Below are 25,372 nucleotides of genomic sequence, written 5' to 3'. Positions count from 1 at the left end.
GGGGTTCGAAGAGCAGGGAGGATAAAGCTCTGTGTAAGGCTTTTGGTCAGGTCTTTGGGCAAGAGGTCTAGTCTTTTGGACTAGATGAACTTCCTGAAGTCCCTTCCGACCTGAATTTGTGTGATCCAAACCAGGTGTCAGGCTAGGAGTGTGTAATGAACACGTAGGAGTTGAAGTTCATAGCAGTGGTTTGCTTATCCTGAGGCCTGTCAGAAATATTTTCAAGTTAATACCTGTATGCACCATTCCATTGTAATTCCTTCAGGCTGGGCACTGTGAACATTTCTTTATTCTGGGAAACTGGTTATGCTCATGTGAAGGGGTAGTGGGCTGTGCGCCTACAGAGGCGGTGAAAGGTGGCTCTTTTTGCACTTCATTTATTGTGAGTTTTGAATGTACATTTTAAAGAAGAAGGTGGTGTTATCTTTTAGGATACCAAAACGTTCCTGCTAGTTCCAGATGATTTGGACTCAGGAGTCTACAATCCAGAAGAAGAGAAATCCAGCCCTGCTATGAAGAAGGCAAGTATTTTTTTCCTGATATTTTGCTGTCAGCATATAATGTATTTTGACATGTTTAGTGTGGAAGTTCCTCAAGTATAATGATTTTACTTTTTAGGTCCGTGTACCTTTATTACAGCATTTACAATTGGACTTTAAAGTCTACAGCTGTCTTTTCAGAGAAATTCCATGCAGTTTCTGAAACCTGCATACTAAAAGCTGTTTCTCTCAACAGATGGCTCTCAGGAGAACTGCTGATGGCAGGAATGGCAGCAGCACAAGGTAATATTTTATATATGCCTGATTTCTAGAAAAACAGTGAATATGGCAGAGGTGAGCTGTGTGCCAGGAGAAACCTGGGCAGCTGTTCCTTGTAGGTTGACACATGGGTGGGGGTGATTTCTGCCTACCTGAAGAGTCCCCTCTGCCTACCAGCTCTGGGCTGCTCCTTAGGGAATGGTTTCCTTTAGCACTTCTGCTCCAGGACCTCCACAGTGATGTGCAACCCCTGGCTTGAGAAGATATTTATTGTGCCAGATGGGGAATATTTTAAGTTTAAATCCTCCTTTAATTCCACCAGCATGCCTGGAAAAAGAAACTTGCCCCTGAGAGCCACTTGGTACAAACAGACCATGAAGGACAAAGGGAGAGTTTAACCCCCAGTCCACTGGGGCCTGTTCGAAGGGTAGATCTCAGTAATGCCAGGGCAGAGAAGAACCTCATCCAGTGTGAATGATGTCTTTCCTTTGTGCTTCAACGCCTGTTTGCAATGGCCTGTTTGCCTCCTGGGGAAAATGGGGTGAAACCAACTTGTTTAACTCAAACGCTGAGGTGCCGGTTGTTCTTTGTTTCTCCTTTTCAGGAGCGAAAGCCATCCACAGCCCGTGCAGGCACACCCTCGGTCTCCCTCCTTCTTCTACCGAGTGCTGCGAGCAGCTTTACCTCTCCAGCTGTTCTTCCTGCTGCTTTTGCTCCTGGCTTGCATGATCCCCTCCTCTGAGGAAGACTACAGCTGCACCCAGGCCAACAACTTCGCCCGCTCCTTCTACCCCATGCTGCGCTACACCAACGGGCCCCCCCCGACCTAGGACACCCTCAGTCACACCAAAACACTCTTGGGTGGTGCTTTTTTTTTTTTTTTTTCCTCTCATGCTGCTCTAGCATCAATCAAGCAGTGAGTTTCACATCTCAAAAATGTATATCTTGACAAAATTTCAGCGTTTTTTGTACGGAAAACAAAACTTTTTTCTATAGATTTTTTTTTAAAAAACTGTAAGCGACACACTTTATACTTTGATGCAATAGATACACTATTTTATAGGGGCAGTGCTCTTAAGCTCGCAAGGTGTTTGGATACTGAGTTATTAGATGAAGAAACGACATCACAGTAATCTTAAACATAGCAGTCTGTTTTGGGTTAGCATGACAAACAAGTGGGTGAAGAGGGACTTCATTTAACATGATTTCTGCACACACCTCACGTTACTTGTATCTTTTGGTACTGTAGTCACTTGGTGGAATCAAAAAAATTGCATATTTTTGGATCTTTGTTATTGTATTTTATTCATCTAACACATTCAATATCATGATGCACATTTGTTTTGTTTGACATAAAAGTGTTCTAGTGGTTAGGACTGCTGTGTTGTCTTTTTATACCACCTTTGAAATAAGAAATTGCTGCATTGCATGGAAATGGTTTATAATGCACATATTTTCTAGATGAACATGATTATGTAGACTATCCCTGATGTATACAAATAGTGCAATGACTTTTTTAATGAAAGTTTTTGTTTGGTTGGTTTTTTTTTTTTCAGTTTTTAACCTGCTGAATAGTGTACAGTACCTTGGGAGAGAATTGTGCATTTTTATAAGCTTTGTTTTTAAAATGAAACTGGCGTGTGGGCAGTGGCTGGAGAAACACTGTGTACAGCCAGCATTGCCCCTGCCCCTCGGTTGTACAGTTTGAGTACTGTCATTAAAATTTTGCCAATGTCTGCAGGACTGTGGGTGTGTCTAGTGGGGGGGACCAGCTTCGTGTTCCAGCAGTGCTGCCCCTTCCCCTCCTGGAAGAATCCATTTCTTTGCCTGCTGACAGGGTGGTGCTGGAAGAAGTACAACCACTCACTCCCTTGTCAGAGCCAGAGATCCCAAATCCAGCAGTGGGATCTGTGTTCTGTGGCACAGATCCTTTCCTTTGCAACTGATTTCCTGGAGGAAGAATACAAAGTTCAACCACTGAATGCTTATTATGAGTTTGAAACTAGTAATTTTGCTGAACTAATTCCCACTCTGGAACTGACATTCTCTCGTGGGAGTGCTGGAATGGGGAAATGCATGTGGAGGAGAGCTCAGTGCAGCAGTAAGGGCTTTGATCAAAAGCTTTTTGTGTGTTGCAGTGAAAATGACCCAGGAATTAGCCACTTTCTACAGTGCTTACCCATAGAAAATAAGGCCTCTGACTAGCCTGTGAGTTGTCCCACCCTTTTTACACTTGTCACCAGATGGTTGCTGATTCCCCATCTTCTGGCAGGGGGTTTATGAAGCAAACTGCTTTGTCCTGATGTTCAGAGTATGGCCAAACCAACAGCTTTTTCCCAGCCGTGGTGGCAAACCCACTGTGGTTTATTTTCAGGATATTAAACTAAGCTCACAAGCTGTGGTGAGGTGCCAGACTTGTGCTCCAGCACCAACAGTTCTCACACTGGGACTGTATCCAGAGATGGATCCCCCTCACCCCTCACTGCACACTGCCACACACACTGTCCTCTCCCCCTCTGCAATCATTATTTGTTATTTTCAAAGCAATTACTTTAAGATGGAGCTCATTTAAGTTTCTTCCTCTGTAGAATGAGCCAGCTCCAACCATTATTTCATTGCCAGGTTGTCACAAATGCCCATGCAGACCTTTCTGCCAAGAAGTAATAGGCAGTTGCTGATGTGATATTCAGTTCTTCTTCCATTAAAGAACCTGTGCAAGGGAGAAAATTGAACAATGTTAAAAGGTTTAAGGAAAATTTCATAGCCTACAATTTCCTTTCATTAGGAACAGTTATATCAAATCGTTGAGCTGATGTAATATATAAAAAGAGGAGCTTTCAAGAAATTATCTCTAAATGTCACCAAAAAAATGTCTGGGAAATAGTTTAAATCTTTTTTTCTTCCACGCCTATTTTAAATAGTTTATTTCCAATTGATTAAAATTACTGCACTGTAGGCTGACACTGAAGTCTGCTTTAAACAAGTCATTTTATATCCCCAACAATTTCTTTATGTCATCATCTCTCTCAGAACTGGGTTCTTAGTGGCCAGGGAAGAAAAAAAAATAAAAATTAAGGAGAGGGCAGATGCAGTAGTGAGAGCAAGCACAGCCCCATTGTGGTTGTGCACATGCATTGAGAAATCAAGCCAAGCCAAAACTAGTTTTGTATTGAAGTCTTATTTTTTGGCAGTGAGTTGAGGCCTCGGTCTGTTCTCAGCTACATCTACCCTCCTCCAGGACAGCCAGGAGCAATGAGAAGGCTCCAGGGAGACTTCAGAGCAACTTCTGGTACCTAAAGGGGACCTGCTAGAGAGCTGGAACTGGGCTTTTTACAAGGGGATGGAGTGTTGGCCAAAGGCTGATGGCTCTAAACTGACAAAGGGCAACCTTTGGCTCGCTGTTAGGAAGAAATTCGTTGCTGTGAGGGGGGTGAGGTGCTGGAATAAGTTGTGCAGAGAAGCTGTGGCTGCCCCATCCCTGGAAGTGTTCAAGGTTGGATGGGGATTAGGGCAACCTGGTGTGGTGGAAGGTGTCCCTCAGTCACTGAGCGCACACTTTTACCTGCTCCTGAGAGCAGACTGAGCTCAGCTGCAGGAGAGAAATGAACAAAAAGCCATATATTTACATGATGCCTGTTCAGTCAGCTGTACCAATCCATAACTGAATGAAACCCAACTGCAGACAAATACCATCAGTTCACAGAACTAAAGACACCTGGGGGAAAGGGAGGGGCTTGGGTGTTGTGGGGTTATTTTCACATTACCATAACATACATAGAGTGCTTTCAAAGGCTCCACTTTCAGTCATTTCCATTACAAACTCACAGAGAGTGAAATGTTGAAACTAAAGTGACAGGACTCAGAACAAAACATTTTGTGGAAAGTAGGCATAGGAGATGTGCAGTCAGCACTGGTAATGGCTCTGCCAGCTAATATGTGACACTGTGATGAGTGAAGAAGGCTTTGTCTGTTGAGGCAGTGGCAGCAGATGTTGGCATTTTTATAGCAGAGCAGTCTCATTTTCTTCGTGCACTTAAATGGAAATCGCTAACACTCAGCAATGCATGAGGAGTGTAGGGGATTCTTAACTGTAAAGACAGAATTAAATAATACACAGATCATAAATAACATGAAGTCTTAGCTATGAAAGTGCCATTTAACACATCACACTTCAGTAGTAAAATACTGTGGAAAACGTCGCATATTGTAGCAATCCACTTGCTTTTCCTGCTCCCATTTGCAATTCCAAAGTCTCTTTGGAACTGGTTTGGGCACTGGGTCAGCACAACAGATGACCGCGTCTTAACTGCTTTGCTCACCCATTACCTCACTGGACTTAAGTAATGTCAAACCATTTTTTTTCTGAGGTATCAAAGGTGTTTCCATGGCTCCTAGGCCTGGCTGTATGGAAGTGTGAAAAGACAGCCTGGGGTAACTTAGAGGAAACTGGGAAGTAATGTTCCCATCCCAACAGTACAGAAATTAGAGGGTCAAATGCAGTTGCCTCTCCCTGGCTGGAACACAGCTGGCATGTTCAAAACTGTTCCACAGTGAGTCCCCACACCCACAATCTGCAGCCAGAACCTCCTGAGAGGGATGGAATGGAGGATGGGGTAGATTGGAGACACCTGGCCAGGCTCTGTGGAAATCCCTGCAGGGAGGAGAGCTCTCCAGGGAGACTCGGAGCAGCTTCCAGTACCTGAGGAGCTACGACAGAGCTGGAGAGGGGCTTTTGACAAGGACATGGAGTGACAGGACACTGAGGGTGTTGAGACAGTGAAACAGGTTACCCAAAGAAGTTGTGGATGCTCCTTTCCTGGAAATATTCGAGGCCAGGTTGGATGGAGCTCTGAGCAGCTGGGTCTGGTAGAAGGTATCCCTGCCCCTGGCAGGTGAGATGGTCCCTTCCAACCCAAACCATTCCATAATTCTATGCTAAAATTCCAAACAAGACAAAAATTCTTACCTCAGAAGAGGACGATGACTGGTGGCAGCTCGAATAGGATCAACTGGCAGCTTTCTGGGCCTCACTGCATTTTCAGGCTCTGCTAAACCACTGCAGTGATGCAAACACAACAAGTATCTTTCATACTCCCCAGCTCATCAAGAGTAAAATTAAAAATTCCAGCACTTAAAACAATTAAAAGGATGATCTCCTTTCACCATGATGATCCCTGTATAGATCTATCATCCAGTCAGCAAGGAATTAACAGAATATGACTATGGAAATATGCATATTTATTTAAAAAAAAATCTTCAAATGATTAGTTTGCTGACCTGTCTTAGTTTGCTATTTTATAGGAGCACTTACCCTGTTGGGCACTATCTCAAGGGAGAATGTTTCAACACATCTACATATCTTTCCCACACGCTCTGAGTGGAAAATGACAGCACTAAAAATGGGTAATTTGAAGGAAGACAGAGGTGTGGAAAAGGCCTCATATTCCTGGAGACAAAGCTTTTCACCTGTCTGAAACCACATTTCTTTTAGAAAAAAAGAGAGAAACCCCCAAAAAACAGCTGAGATTGTTTTACCATCTGGTTCCAGTTCCAGACTTGAGAGCGGAAGCTCAGCATGTTTTCCTCACGTGTGCTGGTAATCAGTTTGGCCTTCCCTCCTTTTTTCTCTCTTAATTCATGGCAGGTTTCCCTCTTGCCTGAGCCAGGTTTGCTCACCTCAGTGAACATCCCAGAACTGCAGCACAATTTCTCCTCTGGCACCTCTGGCAGGCGCCAGCAGAAGCTGAGTTACAGTCAAGCAGTGAAGGCAAGCAATAAAACAGCCCCTGCAGGTCCACTCATCCACACTGAGACTGGAATAGCCCTGATTTCCAAGTGGAAGCACAGTGTGACAGCTCTGCTCAAGGCTGGCAGGGGACAGGGATGCCCACACCAGGAATGCAGCATCTGAGACAGTCTGGGGGGTCCAGACCCAAGACAAACACAACATCTCAAGAGACCCAGGCACCCTCATTCAGTCACTGCCACACACCTCCCTGTGCTGCTGGAGATGAGCATCTTCTCCTCATCCCAGGATGAACTCAACTACATTAATCCAGACTCCACAGCTGTTGACTTTCGCCCATTTTAGAACAGTTAGTAACTTTTAATAAAATTATGTTCAACAAGACAAAAAGTAGGTTAAAATCACAATGTTTTCCTATTTGCACTGTACTAATAGCAACATACATGAACACCACCATGTAGCACAAAACTGCAGCATATCCCTTTTACAGAGTCAATCCACAGCAAATTTCCATTTAGAAGGTAATTTCATGATTTATACCCAGTCTTTTCCATTTTCTCTTCTAAAGGTTTGTTCCAAGATTGTACATAAATTCAGCACTTTTAAAGCAAAACAAACATCACTTCAACATTTCTTTGAAAAAACTGTATTAAACCAAAAGATTACACAGGATAAGGAAAATCAGAGAAAGAACAACACAACAGGCAATGAGGCCAGACCACAATCAAGCCCAAGAAATACTGAGACAGGTTTGTTTCACAGCAAAACATCTCTCAAAATGAAAGTACCAATAAATTCAAGACTGTACTCACATTTTTTTCCTTTTTTCATTGTAAATATTACACATCTTTAGAAGGACACTGCTATATTACAGTTTCTTAAAAACAATAAAAAGGCAGAGAGTAAAAATTTAGATCAGCAGCAGCATCTGGTATAGTACAAGATCAAAACAGACAATAGACGTGTAACTCACTGAAAACCTCCTATAAAAAATACTGTCCTTGGCTTTAAAAAACCACCAAGATTAATGGTTTGACTAATATTCAAAATATGCAAATGGCATACTAATCAAAGTCCCTAATGCAAAAGACTTATTGGCTGAAAATAGACTTTTGGTGTGATCCCAATTTATTTCACCATAATGCCCAGAACATGCATGTGCTATATTTAAATGTTTCCATGTAGAGAGACAGTTACCAGAATGAAGGATGCCACCACCCTGCTGATCTCTGAGGTCGTCAGCCAGGCCATTCAATCACGTTCTTTTTTTTTACTCAGTGCAGCTTAAACACGTACAGAAATCAGCACAAAAAGGAAGTTTAAACCACTACATCTTCAGTGTAATTCAAACAAGTCATCAAACTTGCAAAGCAAAGTAGTGCTTTACATTATCCCCATCTTTACATTTACCATTATCCCCATCCTCACATTAGCTTTACATTTACCATTATCCCCATCCTCGCTCTTTGAGGGCTCCCATAAAGATAAGAAGACCACAGCACAAGGTGCCATGCATGCTGAGGACAAGCAAGCAGCAAACCTCAGGGCAGCAGCCAAAAACAGATCCCCATCCATGTTCCCATCCAGTGCCTCACCCCCTGCAAGAGGTTTTGGGTGGGCAGGACGTAATTCCGCACACCAGTCAAAGGGGTGGGAAGATTTTTTTTTCTAGCTGGTTTCACAAGGCCTGATCAGCAGATCATATACAAATACAAACAGTTAATATTCACAGAGCAACTTCTTGTACCTAATTATTAGAATAGATTTAACATCATTAATAAATATATAAAACAACATGATAATCTCACAGACAAAACACATTTCAAATTTCAGCATTGACTGAAATATTCAGACGATTTGGTCGTTGCTTAAAGCACTGAAGAATTATAAGCAGATAATGATGTGAGTGCTAAGAACAGGCTCACAAAATACAAATTTCAGATCAATTTAAACTTTCTGCAGAGGCTCTGAACTGACCCTAGAAGCTATTTCAAATGACCTTCAAATGAAGGCTCTTGCAGCCATTGCATATTTGAGGATTAGCTCCTTCACGTTGTCTGTATCTCGGCACTTTATCTTGATCAGCTGCAGAGCAGGCATTCCCCAGGGCCCAGCACACAGAGGTAAACATCTGTCCCAAATGATGCTGTTCTACGTTTCACACCATCCCGTGCTGAATGAGGACATTGTTCAGTCAGTGCTTAGAAGTCTTGCTCTGGGAGACAGAGACCAACGTGCTCTCTCCAAGCTTCTTCTGCCATCTCAAACCTGTCCCTTTACATCTCCCTCTCAGTTCTGCCTCTGAGAAGGAGAGGCAGCAATTCCCTGTCCCACGGTGCTGTTCTGAGGCTTGATTTCATAAGGTGCTTTTGCAGAGTCTCAGAAAAGGCACTATAGCAGTGCAGCTGTTGCAATGTCAGAAACACAGAGGTGAACGCCCCGCGGCCTCTCCCGAGACACCGATGTGCAAATCCAGAAGGGATGAGAGCTCACACTAGGTCACACTTCTGCAGCCCCATCACAGCAGTTCTGTTTTCTCCCATAGCTCTGAAAAAGCCTCACATTTCCAGGTCTCAGCACAATTACTGGGGTGCCCCATTCCTCAGGCTGTCCCCAGGCTCCATTGGCTCCAGCGGGCCAAACTCGGGGTGTGTGGCCGGGGACTTCCTTTGCCCTCGCAGGGTGTGAGCATTCAGCATCTCCAGCAGCAAGTCATACACTGGCACCACGTTTTTACACTTCATGCTCAGGAGATGCTCCATTCCCTTGTTACTGTGCAGGAGAACAGAAAATAACTCAGCAGTCTGGTTCCAATAGTGCAGAGAAGAAAAACATGCTCATGGTTTCAACAGAGTCCCTGTTTTTAATTTGGATTTAAGAGGATTTAGCTGCTGTGGTCCCTGAGATCACCTACCACTACCAACAGTGACAATATCCCAATTCTTTAAGGCTGAATGTTCTACTATTTAGAGAAGCAAACTCTTTCAGGAAATAATTCTGATGCACCTACCCTACTGAAAAGAAAGGAAAAACTACTTGGATGCTGTAAAGGTGGGAGGCCCTATATTGAAGCTTTATGCAAAAGAGGGATTTACTACACGCAAATTACTAATGACTACCTACCTCTCCTACCTGGCTGAGTAGGAAGATCTAATTACCCAGTTAATTTCAAGTATTTTGTTTAATCTCTGCATGTCTAGTGAGAGGATCTTGCAGGTGGCTGCAGACTTTAAAATTAATCTTTCTGTTGCGTAATGCAATACAATGACACCTTGCTAGCTTGAACACTCAGTGCTGTATCATGGTTTAGACTAAAAATGGTTATTGCCATTGCAGTCACACATATTTCTGCTCCAGATGCACTCAGGGGTTTGGGGTTGAGATCTAAGGGTCCTTGCTCAACACCAAATCTACCCCAGTGGAACAGACAGCAGACAGCCAGCACAGCTGAGTTGGTGGGTTGGGCTGGGAGGGGGGCAGTGCTTCCAGACAAACGAGGTTCTGCTACAATTCAAGGGTTATAAATATGTTAATGGCCAAGAAGAAATTGCAGCACCTCTCCCACACCCAGCTGTCAATTATTTCCAGAACAAAGTCTACTTGACTGACCAGCACCAAGCAACCTAAAGGAGCCAAGACACAACAAGCAGCCTCCAGACTCCGGCTGAGGGGAACACAGCATAGAAAATCATGGCTTAATGAGAAAATAGAAACATTTCACAAAGATTTGTGATGTTTGTTCACGGAATGCCGGAACAGCTCCTGCAAAGCTTTGATGTGGAGTCACATCACAGAGCACAATCCAGGTGACGGCAGAGATCAGAGCCATGGGACAGGTTCAGCTCTGGCAGGTGCTGGAGCTTTTGCAGGTCCAGCTTTCAAACTCACGCCCAGTTCACAAACTGACTGTTAAAATCTGTCTTTCAGCACCATCAGGTCCCTGCTGCTGACCTTTTCTTTCTCCCAGGAACCTTATTGCAAAGGTGACCATCCCCTTTTCAGTCTCCCTATAGATGTGCCCAGCTCTCCTTTGTGTTCTCCAGCCCAGTCCCAGGACATCTTCCCTGGACACACAGTCCAAAGTCAAGCCATGAGACAACTTAGTCCACAGCTGGCCTCTGGGTAATAATTGAAAATGGTGGCAAACAGAGTGAAAATTAAAACCCCTCTTTGTAGGATCTGCATTTCAGTGTGCTGTACCACAAGCACAGATGGACCCCTCAAGGAGGTCCAGGAACTGGAGCCACTTCCCATGGGAAAAACAGGAGCCTGACATTGCTGTAGCATGAGTTATTTGGTAAAAACTCCGTGGCTCTGCATAAAAGACCACAAATTTGGTCTGGGAAAAACACGGCCCCCAAAATCCACCTTGCTCTACCAGAGCCCACACTGCAGATCAGTTTTGGAACAGATTTTCATTTTTGAATGGAAGGGTTTTTATGGCTGGGTGGGGTGTTTTTCTGAAAGGCTCAATCTGTGTTATTGTTAAGCATTTCAGGCAGACACATAATGACTAATTTAATGTAATAAGGTTAAGATGGCATTTTAGTATCATCACATCATTGAGTGCCAGCAAGCACTTGAGTTTACTGCCTGTTCTGTTGTGCTAGGAAGGAAAGCCCCACAGTGACAGAGGTGAAGAGCAGCACCAGGATTCCCTCAGGAGTGCTCTGGAGCTCCAGCCACCTCTTTTTTTGGTGTAATAAACAAACACTAACATAACACAAGTGTTACACACACTCTGTAAACTGTACCTGGCGTGTCTGACGTGAGAGAGGAGCATCAGTAAATTGGCCAGGCGAGTTGTCTGCTGCTGTGAGGGGATCCCACTCTTGGCAATAACCCACACCAAAGCCTCTGTGACCACGTTGAGTAGGTGGTGCAGTTTCCTGTTGCTTTCAGGTTCCTCTGCTGACAAGGGGAACATGCCTAACCAGAGAAGAGGAAGAAATATTTGCTGCTAGTGAGGAAGAAAAAAAGCTACGACTGTAGATTTTTAAAATATGTAATATTACAAATTATGCCCCATATGCCACATCAAGCCAGAATTTGATGGCCCCTTCATTTGCAAAGTGAGCAATTCTCTGAAATCCTCCCAAGACATGTGGCATATAGACCCTTCAGTCAGGTCGTGACATGCTCTCCATTCTGCAGGGTTTCCTCCCCCTGTACCTTGTTTTTTGAACTACTATGAACTATAATATTATGCTTGGTCTAATCCTGTGTTGTAAAAAAAAAACAACACCTTTTTCCCTAATTATATAGTAGGGAGGGAGGAGAACATGTCAGTGACACTGCTCAGAGTGATCCAGCTGGTCATGGTTTCCCTACAGATCACTAAGGATGTCATAATAATGCACATGTCTGCACTGAGAAACCTTGAAAACCAGCAAAAACCAAAACCAAAACAAAACAAAACAAGAGGCTTGGAGGTATGGACAAAGAAAAAAAAACATCGCTAAGATGGTCTGGAAACACACAATAACATTATTGATAAAGCAGAAGAGAACTGGGACAAGGGAAAGAAAAAATCAAAACAGTTCCTCCAGAGATACCTATGGAAGGACAGAGCTCCAGAACACCTTGAAAATTAGAGGCAGATTATTAATTTTGTCAAGGAAGGAGAGTAGAAGAAGAGAAAGGACAGATCTTTTGAGACATGAACATTGAAGAAAATATGGCTGATGAATGTGGAGTTTGGTTGGGGTTTTCTGGCTGTGGGGTTTTTTTTGTTTGTTTTGTTTTTTGTTGTTGTTTTGGGTATTTCAGGGAAAAAAAAGAACAGCTTTTGTTGTCTGTTGAAATAGTGGTATCCACAGAAGCATAGAATCATCAAGGCTGGAAAAACCTTTAAGATCAAGTCCAACCTTTGACCCAGCACTACCAAGGCCATCACTAAACCACATCTCCAAGTGCCACATTTACACGTCTTTTAAATCCCTCCAGGGCTGGTGACTCCACCATTTGCCTGGACAGCCTCTTCCAATGTCTGACCACTCTTTTGGTGAAGAGATTGTTCCTAATATCCAATCTAAACCACTCCTTGTGCAGCTTGAGGCCATTTCCTCTTATCATCATCATGAAATCTCATTTCCCCTCATCATCATCACGGCTTTCAACCACTGTTCCCCCAGCCTGTGTCACTGCAGGAGGTTTTGCAGGTGCTCCAAGTACAGGACCCAGCACTTGGTCCTGTTGAACCTCATGCTGTTGGTCTTGACCCATCAATCCAGCCTGTCCAGATCCCTCTGCAGAGCCTTCCTACCCTCCAGGGGAACAACACTGCTACCCAAATAAGGGTGCAGACAAGTGGGATTGCAGCTGGACTGTTCCCCTTCAGTACTGGACTAAGAATTATGCAGCAGCTTCTTGCTGAAAGCAGTAGATGTAAATAGTCTAGCTGCTATTTTGTAATGGGAATATTTTTTGGTCAACATTGACCCCAAAATATTCTGGAGAAAAAACCTATTTTTACTGCAAGCTGCCCTAGACTAGCAAACACTCGCCTTGTGTGAGAGGCTGCAAAGCAAAGTTCCTGTCCTGAAACTCATCTTGCAGAGCTGTTGAGTACTTCCAATCATTTCTAACCAACTCATTACCATTAAATAGGAATATTTAAGCCCCATTAATCATCACTCAGTTGAGTAACTAGTATTACTAGAATTAAGAATCAAGGACAGTTTGTAGGGTTTTATGGCAACTTTATAAATGACCAGGATCCACAGGGATAGGAGCAAAATTTCCCATTCAAAAGGACAGATCCCCAGCCTGAGCCATGAACCCCACCTTGTGAGAAGCTGTCAGAAATTGGGTTCTTTCATGCAGCTCTTACAACAGGACATAGCCCTTAAATACAACAAATGATACAGCTTAGAAGTTTCCTGAGCAAAAATCTTTACAGTCTATCAGAGATTTTTCCTATTATTCTCTTCCAACAGCTTTTTATCATTTAATATTCTGGGGGTTTTGAGGCTGATTTCCCAGCTACCCTCAAGATAAAAGGCACAGTTTGGTGAGTATTAGAGCCAAGCACATACTCACTGGAATTGAGGAGGATCATTGCCTTGACACACAGATACTCCTTGTGCTGCAGTTTCAGCTCTCGGAACCTCGAGGTCATGGCCAGGAGCATATCAAAGATCTCCAAAATTCCCTCTACACATTTCCCCTCATCCCTATGGAAACACATTCAACATGTTACCAAAAAAGTAGAATTAAGGAACTGACTCAGACAGATGAAAGTCAAAGCATGAAGGAGGCTGCAAAAGGCCTATCTTGTCTCATCTTTGGGAGAATTTAAAAGGCTCTATCCTGTAATCTAAATTGAAAATTACACTGGTATGAAAGGTCAGCATTTATAAGAAACTGATTTTACTCATTAAATCCTGCAAGCAGGATTGACTGTAAGTGTGATCAGATTTCTGTACCCTCTCAGCCTGTATAATTCTGGATAATCAGTTTGAAATCCTGTAGTGCAGGGCAGAGTACCACCTTGAATAATTTTCCAAATTTGTTTCACAAGGAGTTACCCACCAATAACCAATAACATAATGTTTGTACCTAATGGAGGCCTCAGGACTCGGTAAAAAAGAGAAAGACTTCCTAAAATAAGTTGCTTGGAATAACAAGACATTTTTAAAGAATAAAACAACTCTTGTCCCTATCTTCTGGCACTTTTTTCTGTTTAAGTGTTGAAAGATATTTGGGGTTTTGGTGGTTTTGTGGTTTGGCTATTTTTATTTTTGCAAGTGTTTACAGAGTGCAACTTTCTCCATCTTGGATATGAGAAGTGGTCCTATTCTCAGATCTGGAAAACACCCCAAACAAGTAATTCCTATTTGTTTAAAATTCAGCAGTGGCAAATTTCAAACTACTGAAGTTGCTGTTCCAGTTTTTTTCTTAGTTTTGTTTTATATGCACTGGACTAAAAAAGTGATTAAGCTCTACAACAACAGTGTTCAAAGGGAGGCTCCTTATACTCTCTGTAACAGGAGATTTTTTTTCCCTCTGTAATGTTTTTAAGACTAGACAGATTTAAACACAGCAGTGCAGGAGAATAAAAAGAAATTTACTGGATCCCAAGAGAAAGGTGCTGAGCCTTCAGGCTGGAGGCAGGAACATGCAGGTAACACCACCTAGGGGCAGCAGGTTCTGCCTGCAAAAAGGATTTTTCATTGCCCAGTTTCCTGTGTTCCTCATCTCAAAAGAGAATATTAAGCTTTAGAGAAGGACAGGCAGCTGCCAGATTCAAAGCAAGGACAGAGGTTCCAGAGAAATATTGTCTGCAAAGATGATGTATGAAATGTATCTGAAGGCTCCAGGGAGACCTCAGAACCCCTTCCAGTGCCTAAAAGGGCTCCAAGAGAGCTGGAGAGGGGCTTTGGGCAAGGGCCTGGAGGGACAGGACAAGAGGGAATGGCTTCAAATGGAAAGAGAGTAAGTTTGGATTAGAGATTGGGAAGAAATTCTTAACTGTGAGGGTACTGAGGCCCTGGCACAGGTTGCCCAGAGAAATTGTGGATGCCCCATCCCTGGGAACGTCCAAGGCCATGTTGGACGGGGCTCTGAGCAACCTGGTCTGGTGGAAGGTGCCCATGGCATGGTGGTGGAATGAGATGATTATTAAGGTCCCTTCCAACCATTCTAGGATTCTAAGTTTAACTAAGATAAAAACAATCAAGTTACAAACCAAGTTCATACCAGGATGTCCTGAATAAAATTACAGCATGCCCAGACAGTTGTAAGCTCCCACTCTGCCATGTCTTGAGGAAATGAAGAAATGCATCAAATATTCTCACTCTATTCAGCACATATTAACTCTTGAGCAATTAAATGTATTGTACATTTTCATCAATTTCTGATCTTTGCACTGAACAATTTCTGATCTTTGCATTGAATTTTATATGAGCAAATAATATTTATTTCCTCTGTTTCATAAATTAGTTTTTGTTCTTATTAGTCAATTTTGCCTATCTGTATCTACAATAATAATTATTGATTGCAAGTCACAGAACTGGTACAAATCTGAATTTTCCCAGGTTGAAAAGGCTAAAAGACATTTTAAGACTACCCAAGAGAGTAGATTGCTTCCCTGACTTTTTACCAATGTGAAGTACAGGTCAAATCCTTCTAAGGTTCTGTAGAAAAACTTCCTTCCTAATCCATATTCTTCCTTCCTGGTGCATAATGCTATGGAGAAATAATCTTTAAAGTTCAAAACACCCTGCTGTGCCTTGAAAAAAATATTCTTAGTATCCAACAGAAAGCTAGGGGTCTTTAAATCCCTCTTGGCTAGTGCTCCAGTGTTCACTATTATAGCTAACTATGAAGTCTGCTCTAGTGGCAGGAACAAAAGCAGGCAGGAAACCTACTTAAAATAATTAAAATACTGCTCAAAATACTGCCTGATGCTGTGTCTTCTTTTTAATGGGAGATGTAGGGACAAATGAACAATGCAGTGCCTTGTGTTGCTCTATTGACAGTTTCAGCATCTAGAGACCTGGAACAAAGGGAACAAAACCACCAGAAGATGTGAAAAAGTGCAGAGAAACTTCACACTCAGTGCTACAGGAGTTCAGGAATTTGCAAGTTCAACCATGCTTTTAAAGCTTAGCATTCCTTAAGCTCCTGTAAGGATGTGGAACCTTAGGATATTATTGTTACAAGCACAAGTAAATTATATTGTTAGATGAAATATTAATAACATCTGCCATGTTTAATCCTCTTCCTCTTACAATTCACCACACCTTCAAACATGCTAAAATGAAGTATTAAAGTATCCAAAACCGTTTCCTCAATAAATTTATTCCTCTTACCTGTCTAATACAAGGTCTGGTGCAAAAATCAGTTTCCCAGGATGGTCAATCGACCTCCACATCAAACCAATCATTAGAACTTCCATCCAGCAGCTCTCCAAGAGTCTTACTTGGTCATAGAGGCTGAGATCAATGAAGCCTGAAGTGATGCAAATAGCATAAAATAAATCAGCTTGTTAAATGCTCTGTTTTGATAAAGAAAAGTGAGTATATGAAAAACAAACAAAAAAACCAAAACCAGAAAGAACTACAGGGTTGTGAAGATGAGGCAGCACTGACATCCAAAGTCCCAGGCTGCCATTTCAAGTAGGAACAGAAGTATTTGCTATTATCATCTTACACAAAATATTTGGAATAAAGCACAGTGGTGTTTTAGTGCAATTAGTCCCATGCTGCTGGTGAAACTCGAATTACAGAGTCACCTGCTTTATGTTCTCATGCTAAAAGACAAGAGATGTTAGAAGAAATATTGTGAGGGTGAGGCCCTGGCTCAGGGTGCCCAGAGAAGCTGTGGATGCCCCATCCCTGGGAGTATTCAAGGCCAGTCTGGATGGGGTTTTGAGCAACCTGGTCTAGGGGAAGGTGTCCCTGCACATGGCAGGGGGTTGGAATGAGGCAATCTTTAAGGTCCCTTCCAACCCAACTCATTCCATGATTCTATGATTCTGATTCAATGATTTATTTTCTCTCCAGAACATATAGCAAGGACAGTCACAGCCCACCTTTTCTCTTCCCCTCCAAAAAAAAAAACCCACCCCTCCCCAAAAAAAAAACAAACAAAAACAAACAAAACAAAACAACCAAAAAACTAAACCAAAAACACACCAGAAGTGTAAATTATCAAAACATGAGTGGGAAAACAGATTGCTCGGTCAAGGAAGAAAAAAGAAAACACAGATATGATGAAGAGCTGCTCAGTGATCAAAAACAAGATCAGGACACAGTTTTCAAAGCTGAGCTTCTTTAGCTGGGGCCCTTGGCAAAGGTGCTCCGTGTCCAGGTGAGCTGGCATCTCTGACACTACGTGGTGACAAACCCTTACAGCCTGGCCATGGCAGACAGGCTTCCTGAAGTTCTTCCCAGTTGTCTGAGGTATTACAATACACTTAAAATAAAGGATATTTGGGATATTTGGGCTGCCAAAGAATCTCTCTATCAGTAATTTATACAAAAGCTTCACGGATTTCATTGTATTATTTTATTACACTACTCAGCTGGAAGACAGTCAGTGACAGCCAGGGGCTGACATGAACTGGGCAATGCTCACTTTTATCATCGCTGAACGTGCTGCTTTTCAAAACTGGTACAGCCTTGCCTCTGATTTTATAATAAGGGTGAACAGGAGCCCAGGAGTGGTACCTTCCCTCCTGGATTCCTCCACCACAGAATTTACTACAAGACGGCCAACAACAGTTATCTGCCACACACGCTCATCATTTAAAACTACTTTTAGGAAAATATTCATGGAAGTGTGAAATAGTACAAAAACGGACAGCGTCAATTTCCTGGGAAACAACAGCCCAAAGACACTTCAGAGTATATTTAAATAAACATTTACACTGGCTTGTACTAATTTCTCTACCATAAACAAGGAATTATCAGGTTCAAAAACTCTCTCAGTTGAGTGAGATGTCAGACCAAGTCCCAGGGTTCAATCTCAATCTAGAGGTTTGTGAAGATCCAGATTTATCTGCTAAACTCACATTAGCAGCAGCAGCAGTAGGAGCTATGGCCATTGAACACAGAAGTAGAGAAGGACTCTGCTTCTCTTTTTCCTAACAATCTTATGCTCCAAAGATCCAGGACAACAAACAGCCACCACAGCTTTCACTGCAGTGTCAGGAGCCCCATTTAATTTCCTCCAGACTACATTAAACTAATAATTTTTCTCTGACTGTATTACATGTCCTTTAGACTGTGGGCTCTATTCCTTATCATTTAATTATCAATTGCTAAGACAGACAGGAAAAAAAAACCAACTTGTGCTGGATGTGTAAAAACTAGAAAAAGACACACTGCTCTGGTCAGCAGCACACTAGGCTGCATAATGAATCCAAATTTCGATACTGTGACAACATCTTATCGATTTGCAATACAGGTTCAGCAATGAGCCGTGTTAAACTCTTTTAGACTAGGTCAACAAGGCAAAAGGAAATGACAGAGGCTGTGTTCTGCTGCCTGACAACCAAGAATTAAAATACTTGGAATTCAGGAGGGAAAAAATCCAGACGTGAGATTCTATTTTACTGAGCAACAAAAAAAATATAATCCATTAGGCTGAAAGTCCAGAACAAAAAATACAGCCACAGAGTAAAATTCATAACAAAAAACTGTCATTAAATGTTAAATATCCACAAAATATTAACATGCTTTTTTCCTATTTAGGCAAAAAGTTACTGTTAATACAATAAGGAAACATAATTTTTTTTCACCCTCAGTGAGTGTCAAACTAATATCCAATAATAACTTGGAGATGAAAATGGGCTTCTAACCCAGGTGCACAAAAGCAAATATTCAGCTTTTCAGAAAGTAAAATTACTGTTCACTGGGCCATTAGTTGAGAACTCTCTATTTTATTCCTAAGACATTACCTCCAGAAGCCAGGCAGGGATGGACATGATTACCTTCAGGCAAGAGTTTTTGAAAAATAAAATTCCATGCCCTGAACTTTAGTCATCACAGTTTTTTTAATGAAAAACAAAAAACCAATCCACATTGAAGTAAATGCTCCAATACGGCGGTGTCACTTATAATTGGTGCATATTAAACATAGCATCTATTTTTGGCATTGCTCTACAATGCTGTTTATTTTTGTTCCCTGCAACAGGAGAGATCAGAAAAAATAAACAGAGTTGACACAGTGTCAGCATTCCCAGGAACTGTTTTGAAGGGGTTTGATTGCTTTCAATGGGTTTTCTTTATACAATTCTCTTACTGCCAAGAGAAAGTTTTTTATTTCTGACACATGTTGAAAATAAACTAAAAGTGATTGATGCCAAAATTCGGGTTGGTTTGGAAACTGATCTTGTAAAAAAATAAAAATAATTAATCTTAACTGCTGAGGGTTTGGGGCTGTGGGTTTGTTTTTCTAAAAAAGTCTCTGAGTTAAAAAATAGAAATTAATAATAATCAGAAATTGAAAAAGGTTGGGTGGGGGGGGGGGTGTTTCCCACTGATATATTGCTTAAAATGAGCAATATTTTCTCCAAATGAGCAAACCATTTGCTAAGACTGGTTTTCCTTTACAATTCATTTCCTACCAGATAAATATAATTAAGTGAAGTCCTCTGAAATGGCACATTTTAATCACACTTTTATGATTAGACAAGAAATTACAGCAACAGATACCATTTAACCCCTTATGGTTACTTACTTCACAGTTATTTTCAGAGTTTCTTAAGCCAGGAAAAATAACGATAAAGGATTTGGGCTCTCAGTTTTGCTGTTAATGTGTGATGTTTTAAAACTATCATCACTTTGCAGATGTCCAGTGTGGCTTGAGATGGTCTGGGGTGCAAACATCTCCCCAGCAGCTCAGCAGCTGGCCTGGAATCTGCACACCCCAAAACCCTCACACCTGGACCCTCCAACACAGTGTCTGAGACTGCTCTGCCCCTGGGAGATGTGTTCAGCAGCTGGGGCTGGAAGCACATCAGCCACTCCACCTAGACCTGAAATAGGATGGACTTCCCTGACTGCTACATTGCTAATTTAAGGATTAAATGGAATATTCTTCTCCAAGTTTGCTTCCTGCACTGTGCACACGCTGTGTTTCTGGAGGGAAGGGTTCCTGTCATGTTTTCCCCATGTGTGTTCTTCAGCAGCAGCAGCTCTTTACAGTGCACACCATGTCAAGGGCAGGGCACACAGCAGCACACTCTGAATCCATCAGCGCAAAATCCAGGAGAGGATCCATGGAGTGCTGGCTCCCAGCAGTGCATTCTAACTGAAGCTCAGGACCAAGCCCCATGCTGCTATGAGAGTCCACCAATTATTGCACGCTTTTATCACACTTTTAGTTTTTATTCTGCCTGTTTCAGTCATGGGTACTTCATGTAGAAGGAATTCCAAATGCTCACCATTTCTGGTTCGTGAGAAGTTAAAAGGTTCATTGTCATGATGCTGTGGACATATTCGAGACATTCCAGGCAGCTGTACTGCAGTGTATGTTCTTGTTCTTTTTTGTTGCCAACAACCAAAAGAACCATTACTGATTTTTGTTTTGAAGGAGTTCACATGATAAATCTGAAATCAATACCGAGCTCCACTGATATTTTTCTGCAGCAGCTCTGTCAAATGAAACTATTGCAGACACCCAGGACTTGGACCCCTTTCAGTTATCAACAACTACTAGAAATCTTCTATCAGGACTCAAGGAAAAAAATGGGTGTTAAATGAACCTCCTAAATCAGCTTAATCAGGTATTTACAGCTGAGGTAGAAATTACATACAATACCACCTCTGCTTCGTAGCAAAATTAACAAGTATTGGAGTAAGAATAGACAGCAAGTCATGGGTTACATTGTGTCTAAACCAAAAAATATCCAGGTTAATTACTGAGAACAACAAACTCTCCATTACTTAGCAGGATAGAAAGCATGGCTTCTATACCATGCACTTACTGTGCTGCTCTGTGTGCTGGCTTAGCACGGATAGCAAAAACCAATTAGTGACTGGCTTTAAAATTAAAACCCACAAGAGAACTGTTCTGTGTTGTCAGTGGGGAAATTCCATGGTAGACTAAAAGAGACCTCTCTCTAAAGGAACTGATGAAAGACTATTTTATAGGTGGTAAACTGACCAAGAGTTCCAGGTTTTGTCTCTTTATGTTGTCAGTGGGAAAGTGAACAATTATGGGAGGAGGAGAAGTGTTTCAAAGGTTTCATTTTGATTCTCATTTTCTTCTTTTAGTGTTTAGTAATAAATCTATCTTTATACCTTTTGAGTTTGAGCCCGCTTTGCTTTTCTCCTAATCCAATCTCACAGCAGAAAAAGCAAATGATTATGGTAGACAATCAGACTGGTGACATTCCAGCACGGTGAAATTCCAGCGGCTACACTAAATTCCACCACTACACTAAATTTAGAAAACAGGAATTTAGAAAAAAAGGAGTGAAACCATTACACTCTGTCACGCCAAGCCGAGGAGGACACATTGACGGGTAAGACCATCGACTGAAACAAAACAGAAACAAGGAATCTCTCACCGGGAATTTTCTTGGCCCAGCCGATCATGTGCACCAGCTCTTTGTCGGCCAGCTTTGTCAGGGACATCATCATGGAGGCCTCGGTGAAGGGTTTGCTGGGCCGGCTGACCAGCACGTGGGGCGGCTCGGCCTCCAGCAGGGTCAGCACGAACTGCTCGGGGCTGACGGTGCTCAGCAGGATCTCCTTCACCCGCGTCGCCGCCTCGTTGTAGCGCTTGGCCCGGCCCAGGCAATGCGCCCGGTCCTCGGCGCTGCGGTGGCTCCGCAGGATCCGGTACCCGCAGCGCTCCCTTCGTGAGCCTGGCGTGAGAGGGACCTGGTTGGCATTGGGGAGCTTTCCACACCGAATTCTCCTCCCTTGTGTAAACCCAAATGGGTGGGAACGCACCTCCCAGTGGTGGGGTTTGCACCCCACGGTAGCAGCGGTTTCCACTTTAGGAAGGGATTTGGGTTTCATTCTTTGTCTTGCTTATGAGGTAAAAACCCAAAGACTTCGATACTTTTCTTGCCTTATTTGGCCACGTGCCAGCACAGAGACATCTAGTTGGGTCTTTAGAGCTGTGCCTCCAAACCTGTTGCTATTTCTATTGGGCAGGATGCCAAGAATTCCCTCAGTTGTTAGGTACTTAAGAGGGAGCACAAAAGCCTTCGGTGCATTTTGGGGATGTTCTAGCCTTGTTCTGGCATGGCTTTTTTCCTTTGTTCTGCATTGTTTGTTATTTTCATCTTAATTAAAACATTGTGCTTTTCAAACACCTCCACTGGTACCATCTCACTAATATTTTTAAGCCATTCTGGGGCTGCCAGCCAACCCCAGAGGCGACACACCTGCCAGGAGCTCATAATATCTGGCTCCCCACGGCTGTGTCACAAATGTTTGGGGAGAAGGGGGGAAAACCCTTTAATATTGGATGTTCTAATATTGAACATTAAGTTTCTTGGACATTCAACATGGACTTAACTTTGTCCCCACTGACTGCAGCTGAGGGGTTTTGTTTATTCTACTAAACAAAAGTAAAGTTTAAAAATGTTTGGTTTTGAACAACAGTTAACTCAGTTTAAAAGTCCAGTGGAAAACTCCCATTGACATCAAAAAGATATAAATCAGATTTTTAAAGGCAAATAAAGATAGCTGGTTGTAAATTTTGCTTTATATGTAAGCTAGGGGAATAAAGGACTTGAAAGTCTGGTACATGTTACAGATTAAATGCCTCAGGAACAAGCACAGCTGGGCCTCAGAGTTAGCTGGATGTTCAGCCAGGGATTCATAAGATTCAACCCATTTTCTCCTCATGCCCCAAAGAGCCAGCAGAAGTTTCTTCAAAGGGAATTCAGATATTTACAACTAAGAGCAAACACCCTGTGTGGAGTTCTGTCTGCAGAAGGCTATTCTTCAGCAGCTGTCAATCAGCATTTGGGTCAGTCTGCAGGAGGGGTGAGTGCGAAGGTCAGTCAGGAACAACCTGACTGAACAAAGACCAGCAGAGTCTTCCATGACTTTTAGGATGTGGACCTTTTGGGTGCACGTGGCTCTCACTCTCTCACTTGCTGTTCAGTAAACCATGTAGGATGCAGGAGGAAGTTAAAGAAGTTCTCATTTAAGAGGTTCTCAGTATTGGAGAGCATGCTTTCCATGGAAATCCAAGAGATTGGAGAAGACCAATAGTCAAAGCTGGTTCAATGAACAGACCTCAGGCACAGAACTATCCAAGTAGGACAGGCCATTTGGAACTGGGAGTATTTTTCAGCTGCAAGTCCAGCTTTAGACCTGCACCATTTGGAGAAAGGATGGGTTTGCAACTTCAAAAGGGATATGGGTATGATGAAATGGACTGAGTGCAGACAGGATATTTGCACAAGTAATGGATCAAAGGAAATAAATAATTTGTAGAACCAAGTGTTTAGCCAAATGACAACTAGCTAAAAGTTGCCAGAGCAGATGAACAGCAACTAAGGGAAGATAACATACCAGCAGGGACAGTCAGAGCGTGACACATTATCTTATGTAGATTCATGGAATGAAACTTGATGAAAATATCAAAAAAAGCTTCCCTGCAGAACTACAGAAGTAATGAAGCAATTTCTTCCACCATCACTCTGGGCAAATCCTTCCTGAAGAGGGCCAAAGGCCACCAAGGCATAGACTATTTTCTACAAAGACAGCTGGATAATGTAGTGAACTCTGTGCTAAGCCTCATTTCTTGACTAATGCACAAAGGTCAAGAGGAAAATCTTTAAGTGGTTTGTGAGCTTCCAAAAAAACCCACTAGATTGGCGCAGTGGGCTGCAGACTGTTCTGAAATCGTGTAATGCACAGAAAGTATGCATTTTCCATCAGGGAAGACAAAAAGTAAAGGCTGACAGTGAAGTAGGCAACTGGAACAACAGTGCAGCTGGAGACAGATGAGGAGATAGCCAGGAACCAGGGTGCTCTGCCTACAGATATCCATGACTCTGATATCCAAAGAATGGGAGAGGCCATAACCACAAAGAAAGAAAGCACATTGTTTTCACTATTTAGAAAGCTGAAGCAAATTTCCCAGGGGCACCCTGAAATACAGAACAAGAAAAATAGCAGAGGGAATAAAAGCCACGGGCAGGGTAGAGTAAAAATTTTCTTGGGCTATCCAAAAATACCAAATGCTCTGTGACATGTGTTGAGTTGTCCTTTCCAATTCACTGTTGTAAAGATATTTAAATAACATTTTATAGCCTATAAATATAAATTTGAGCTTATATAAATATACAGAAAATATAAACACATGGATAATTGAGCAGATACTGTAGTGACTATCAAAGAAATCAAATTTAAAAGCAATTTTAAAAGTAGTTCAGCATTCTGTTCTAATTGACAAAATCTTGAACAATTTCCATCTGCACAGCTGTACTCTGTGCTCCATCTAAAGATAATTCAATCAGGTTATGGTTTTGAGAGTATTAAAGATTTCAATACCTGTGGGGAGTTCTTAGTGGGAACTAGCAAACTCCTTTAAATTACTTTGGGTTATTTAACTGAATTGAGGGGTTTTTTTTATATAACCAGTTCTTACTATATAAAATATGCTCCATTTAAAACATAAACCAAATTTCTATAATCACATTACCAGTGCAAAAAGCCACACTAGGAGTATTATATTTTTGCATAAAAAAGTTGCAACTAAAGAAAATATAACTGATGACAAAAACAAGGTGGGAAAAAACCCAACCAAAGCAGATTCTGAGTTATTTGTGGTATTTTTTATTCACCTTATATTGCCAAAGCAGAAGTAGGCTGAATCACTGAGCAGTGTACATAAAAGATAGTTAAAAGAGATGCCATTTATAAATGCTTTCTATTTTTTTCTGCTTGCATTTAAGGACAAAGAAAGCTACATTTAAACTTTCTAGCCAAATGAAAGAGCAGAAGACACCAGATTTTCCAATTGAAACAGCAATTTTCAACAACATAAAGGAGCTTCTTTGCTTTCTATTCAAACCCAAAGTTTAGGCAGGACTAAGAAATTTTACCTATACATCTATTAGCATGCAACAGACATGTATAAGTGTTTATAAAGCTATATATTATAAATAATTATCAATCAGCCAAATGTTTTGCTTAAGTAGATACAGAGATGTGGATCAAGGTGTGTAAAGGCAGAGCAATAAAATGCAGCTTCCCAGATTAGGGACTATCTTTGACTTTACCACAAACTCCCTAACTCTACTTAATATCTAATATTCATTTCTATAAAGGTAATTCAGGCAATTGCAGAAGTGCAAAATGATCAAATCCCTCATTCTTCCTAACATACTGTCATTATTTAGAGCTATTTTGTGCAAGAAAATTGCTGCATTCAGCTGAGAATG

The 25,372-nt window shown here is 41.9% G+C and overlaps 2 protein-coding genes across 11 annotated transcripts in view; one reads left to right on the top strand and one right to left on the bottom strand.

Moving 5' to 3' along the window:
- Window positions 1-2,494, top strand: part of SYNE2 (spectrin repeat containing nuclear envelope protein 2) — a 174,110-nt gene extending 171,616 nt beyond the window's left edge. For all 3 annotated transcript variants that reach the window (XM_066188996.1, XM_066188997.1, XM_066188995.1), the window contains 3 exons: window positions 432-521; window positions 736-782; window positions 1,363-2,494. In XM_066188996.1, coding sequence (XP_066045093.1) covers window positions 432-521; window positions 736-782; window positions 1,363-1,588 — 363 coding nt within the window. In that variant the 3' untranslated portion in view covers window positions 1,589-2,494. The remainder of the gene's footprint in view (window positions 1-431; window positions 522-735; window positions 783-1,362) is intronic.
- Window positions 2,495-6,824: 4,330 nt separating this feature from the next.
- ESR2 (estrogen receptor 2) overlaps window positions 6,825-25,372 on the bottom strand; it is a 46,576-nt gene continuing 28,028 nt past the window's right edge. For all 8 annotated transcript variants that reach the window (XM_066188991.1, XM_066188987.1, XM_066188993.1 and 5 more), the window contains 5 exons: window positions 21,527-21,826; window positions 16,320-16,458; window positions 13,546-13,679; window positions 11,259-11,433; window positions 6,825-9,276 (listed from right to left, as the gene is read on the bottom strand). In XM_066188991.1, coding sequence (XP_066045088.1) covers window positions 9,087-9,276; window positions 11,259-11,433; window positions 13,546-13,679; window positions 16,320-16,458; window positions 21,527-21,826 — 938 coding nt within the window. In that variant the 3' untranslated portion in view covers window positions 6,825-9,086. The remainder of the gene's footprint in view (window positions 9,277-11,258; window positions 11,434-13,545; window positions 13,680-16,319; window positions 16,459-21,526; window positions 21,827-25,372) is intronic.

This window comes from Chamaea fasciata, unplaced genomic scaffold, assembly GCF_029207755.1.
Source record: "Chamaea fasciata isolate MVZ Bird 193981 ecotype frontalis unplaced genomic scaffold, bChaFas1.0.hap1 SCAF_7, whole genome shotgun sequence".
Taxonomy (NCBI): domain Eukaryota; kingdom Metazoa; phylum Chordata; class Aves; order Passeriformes; family Sylviidae; genus Chamaea; species Chamaea fasciata.
This window is presented reverse-complemented; position numbering and strand designations above follow the sequence as displayed.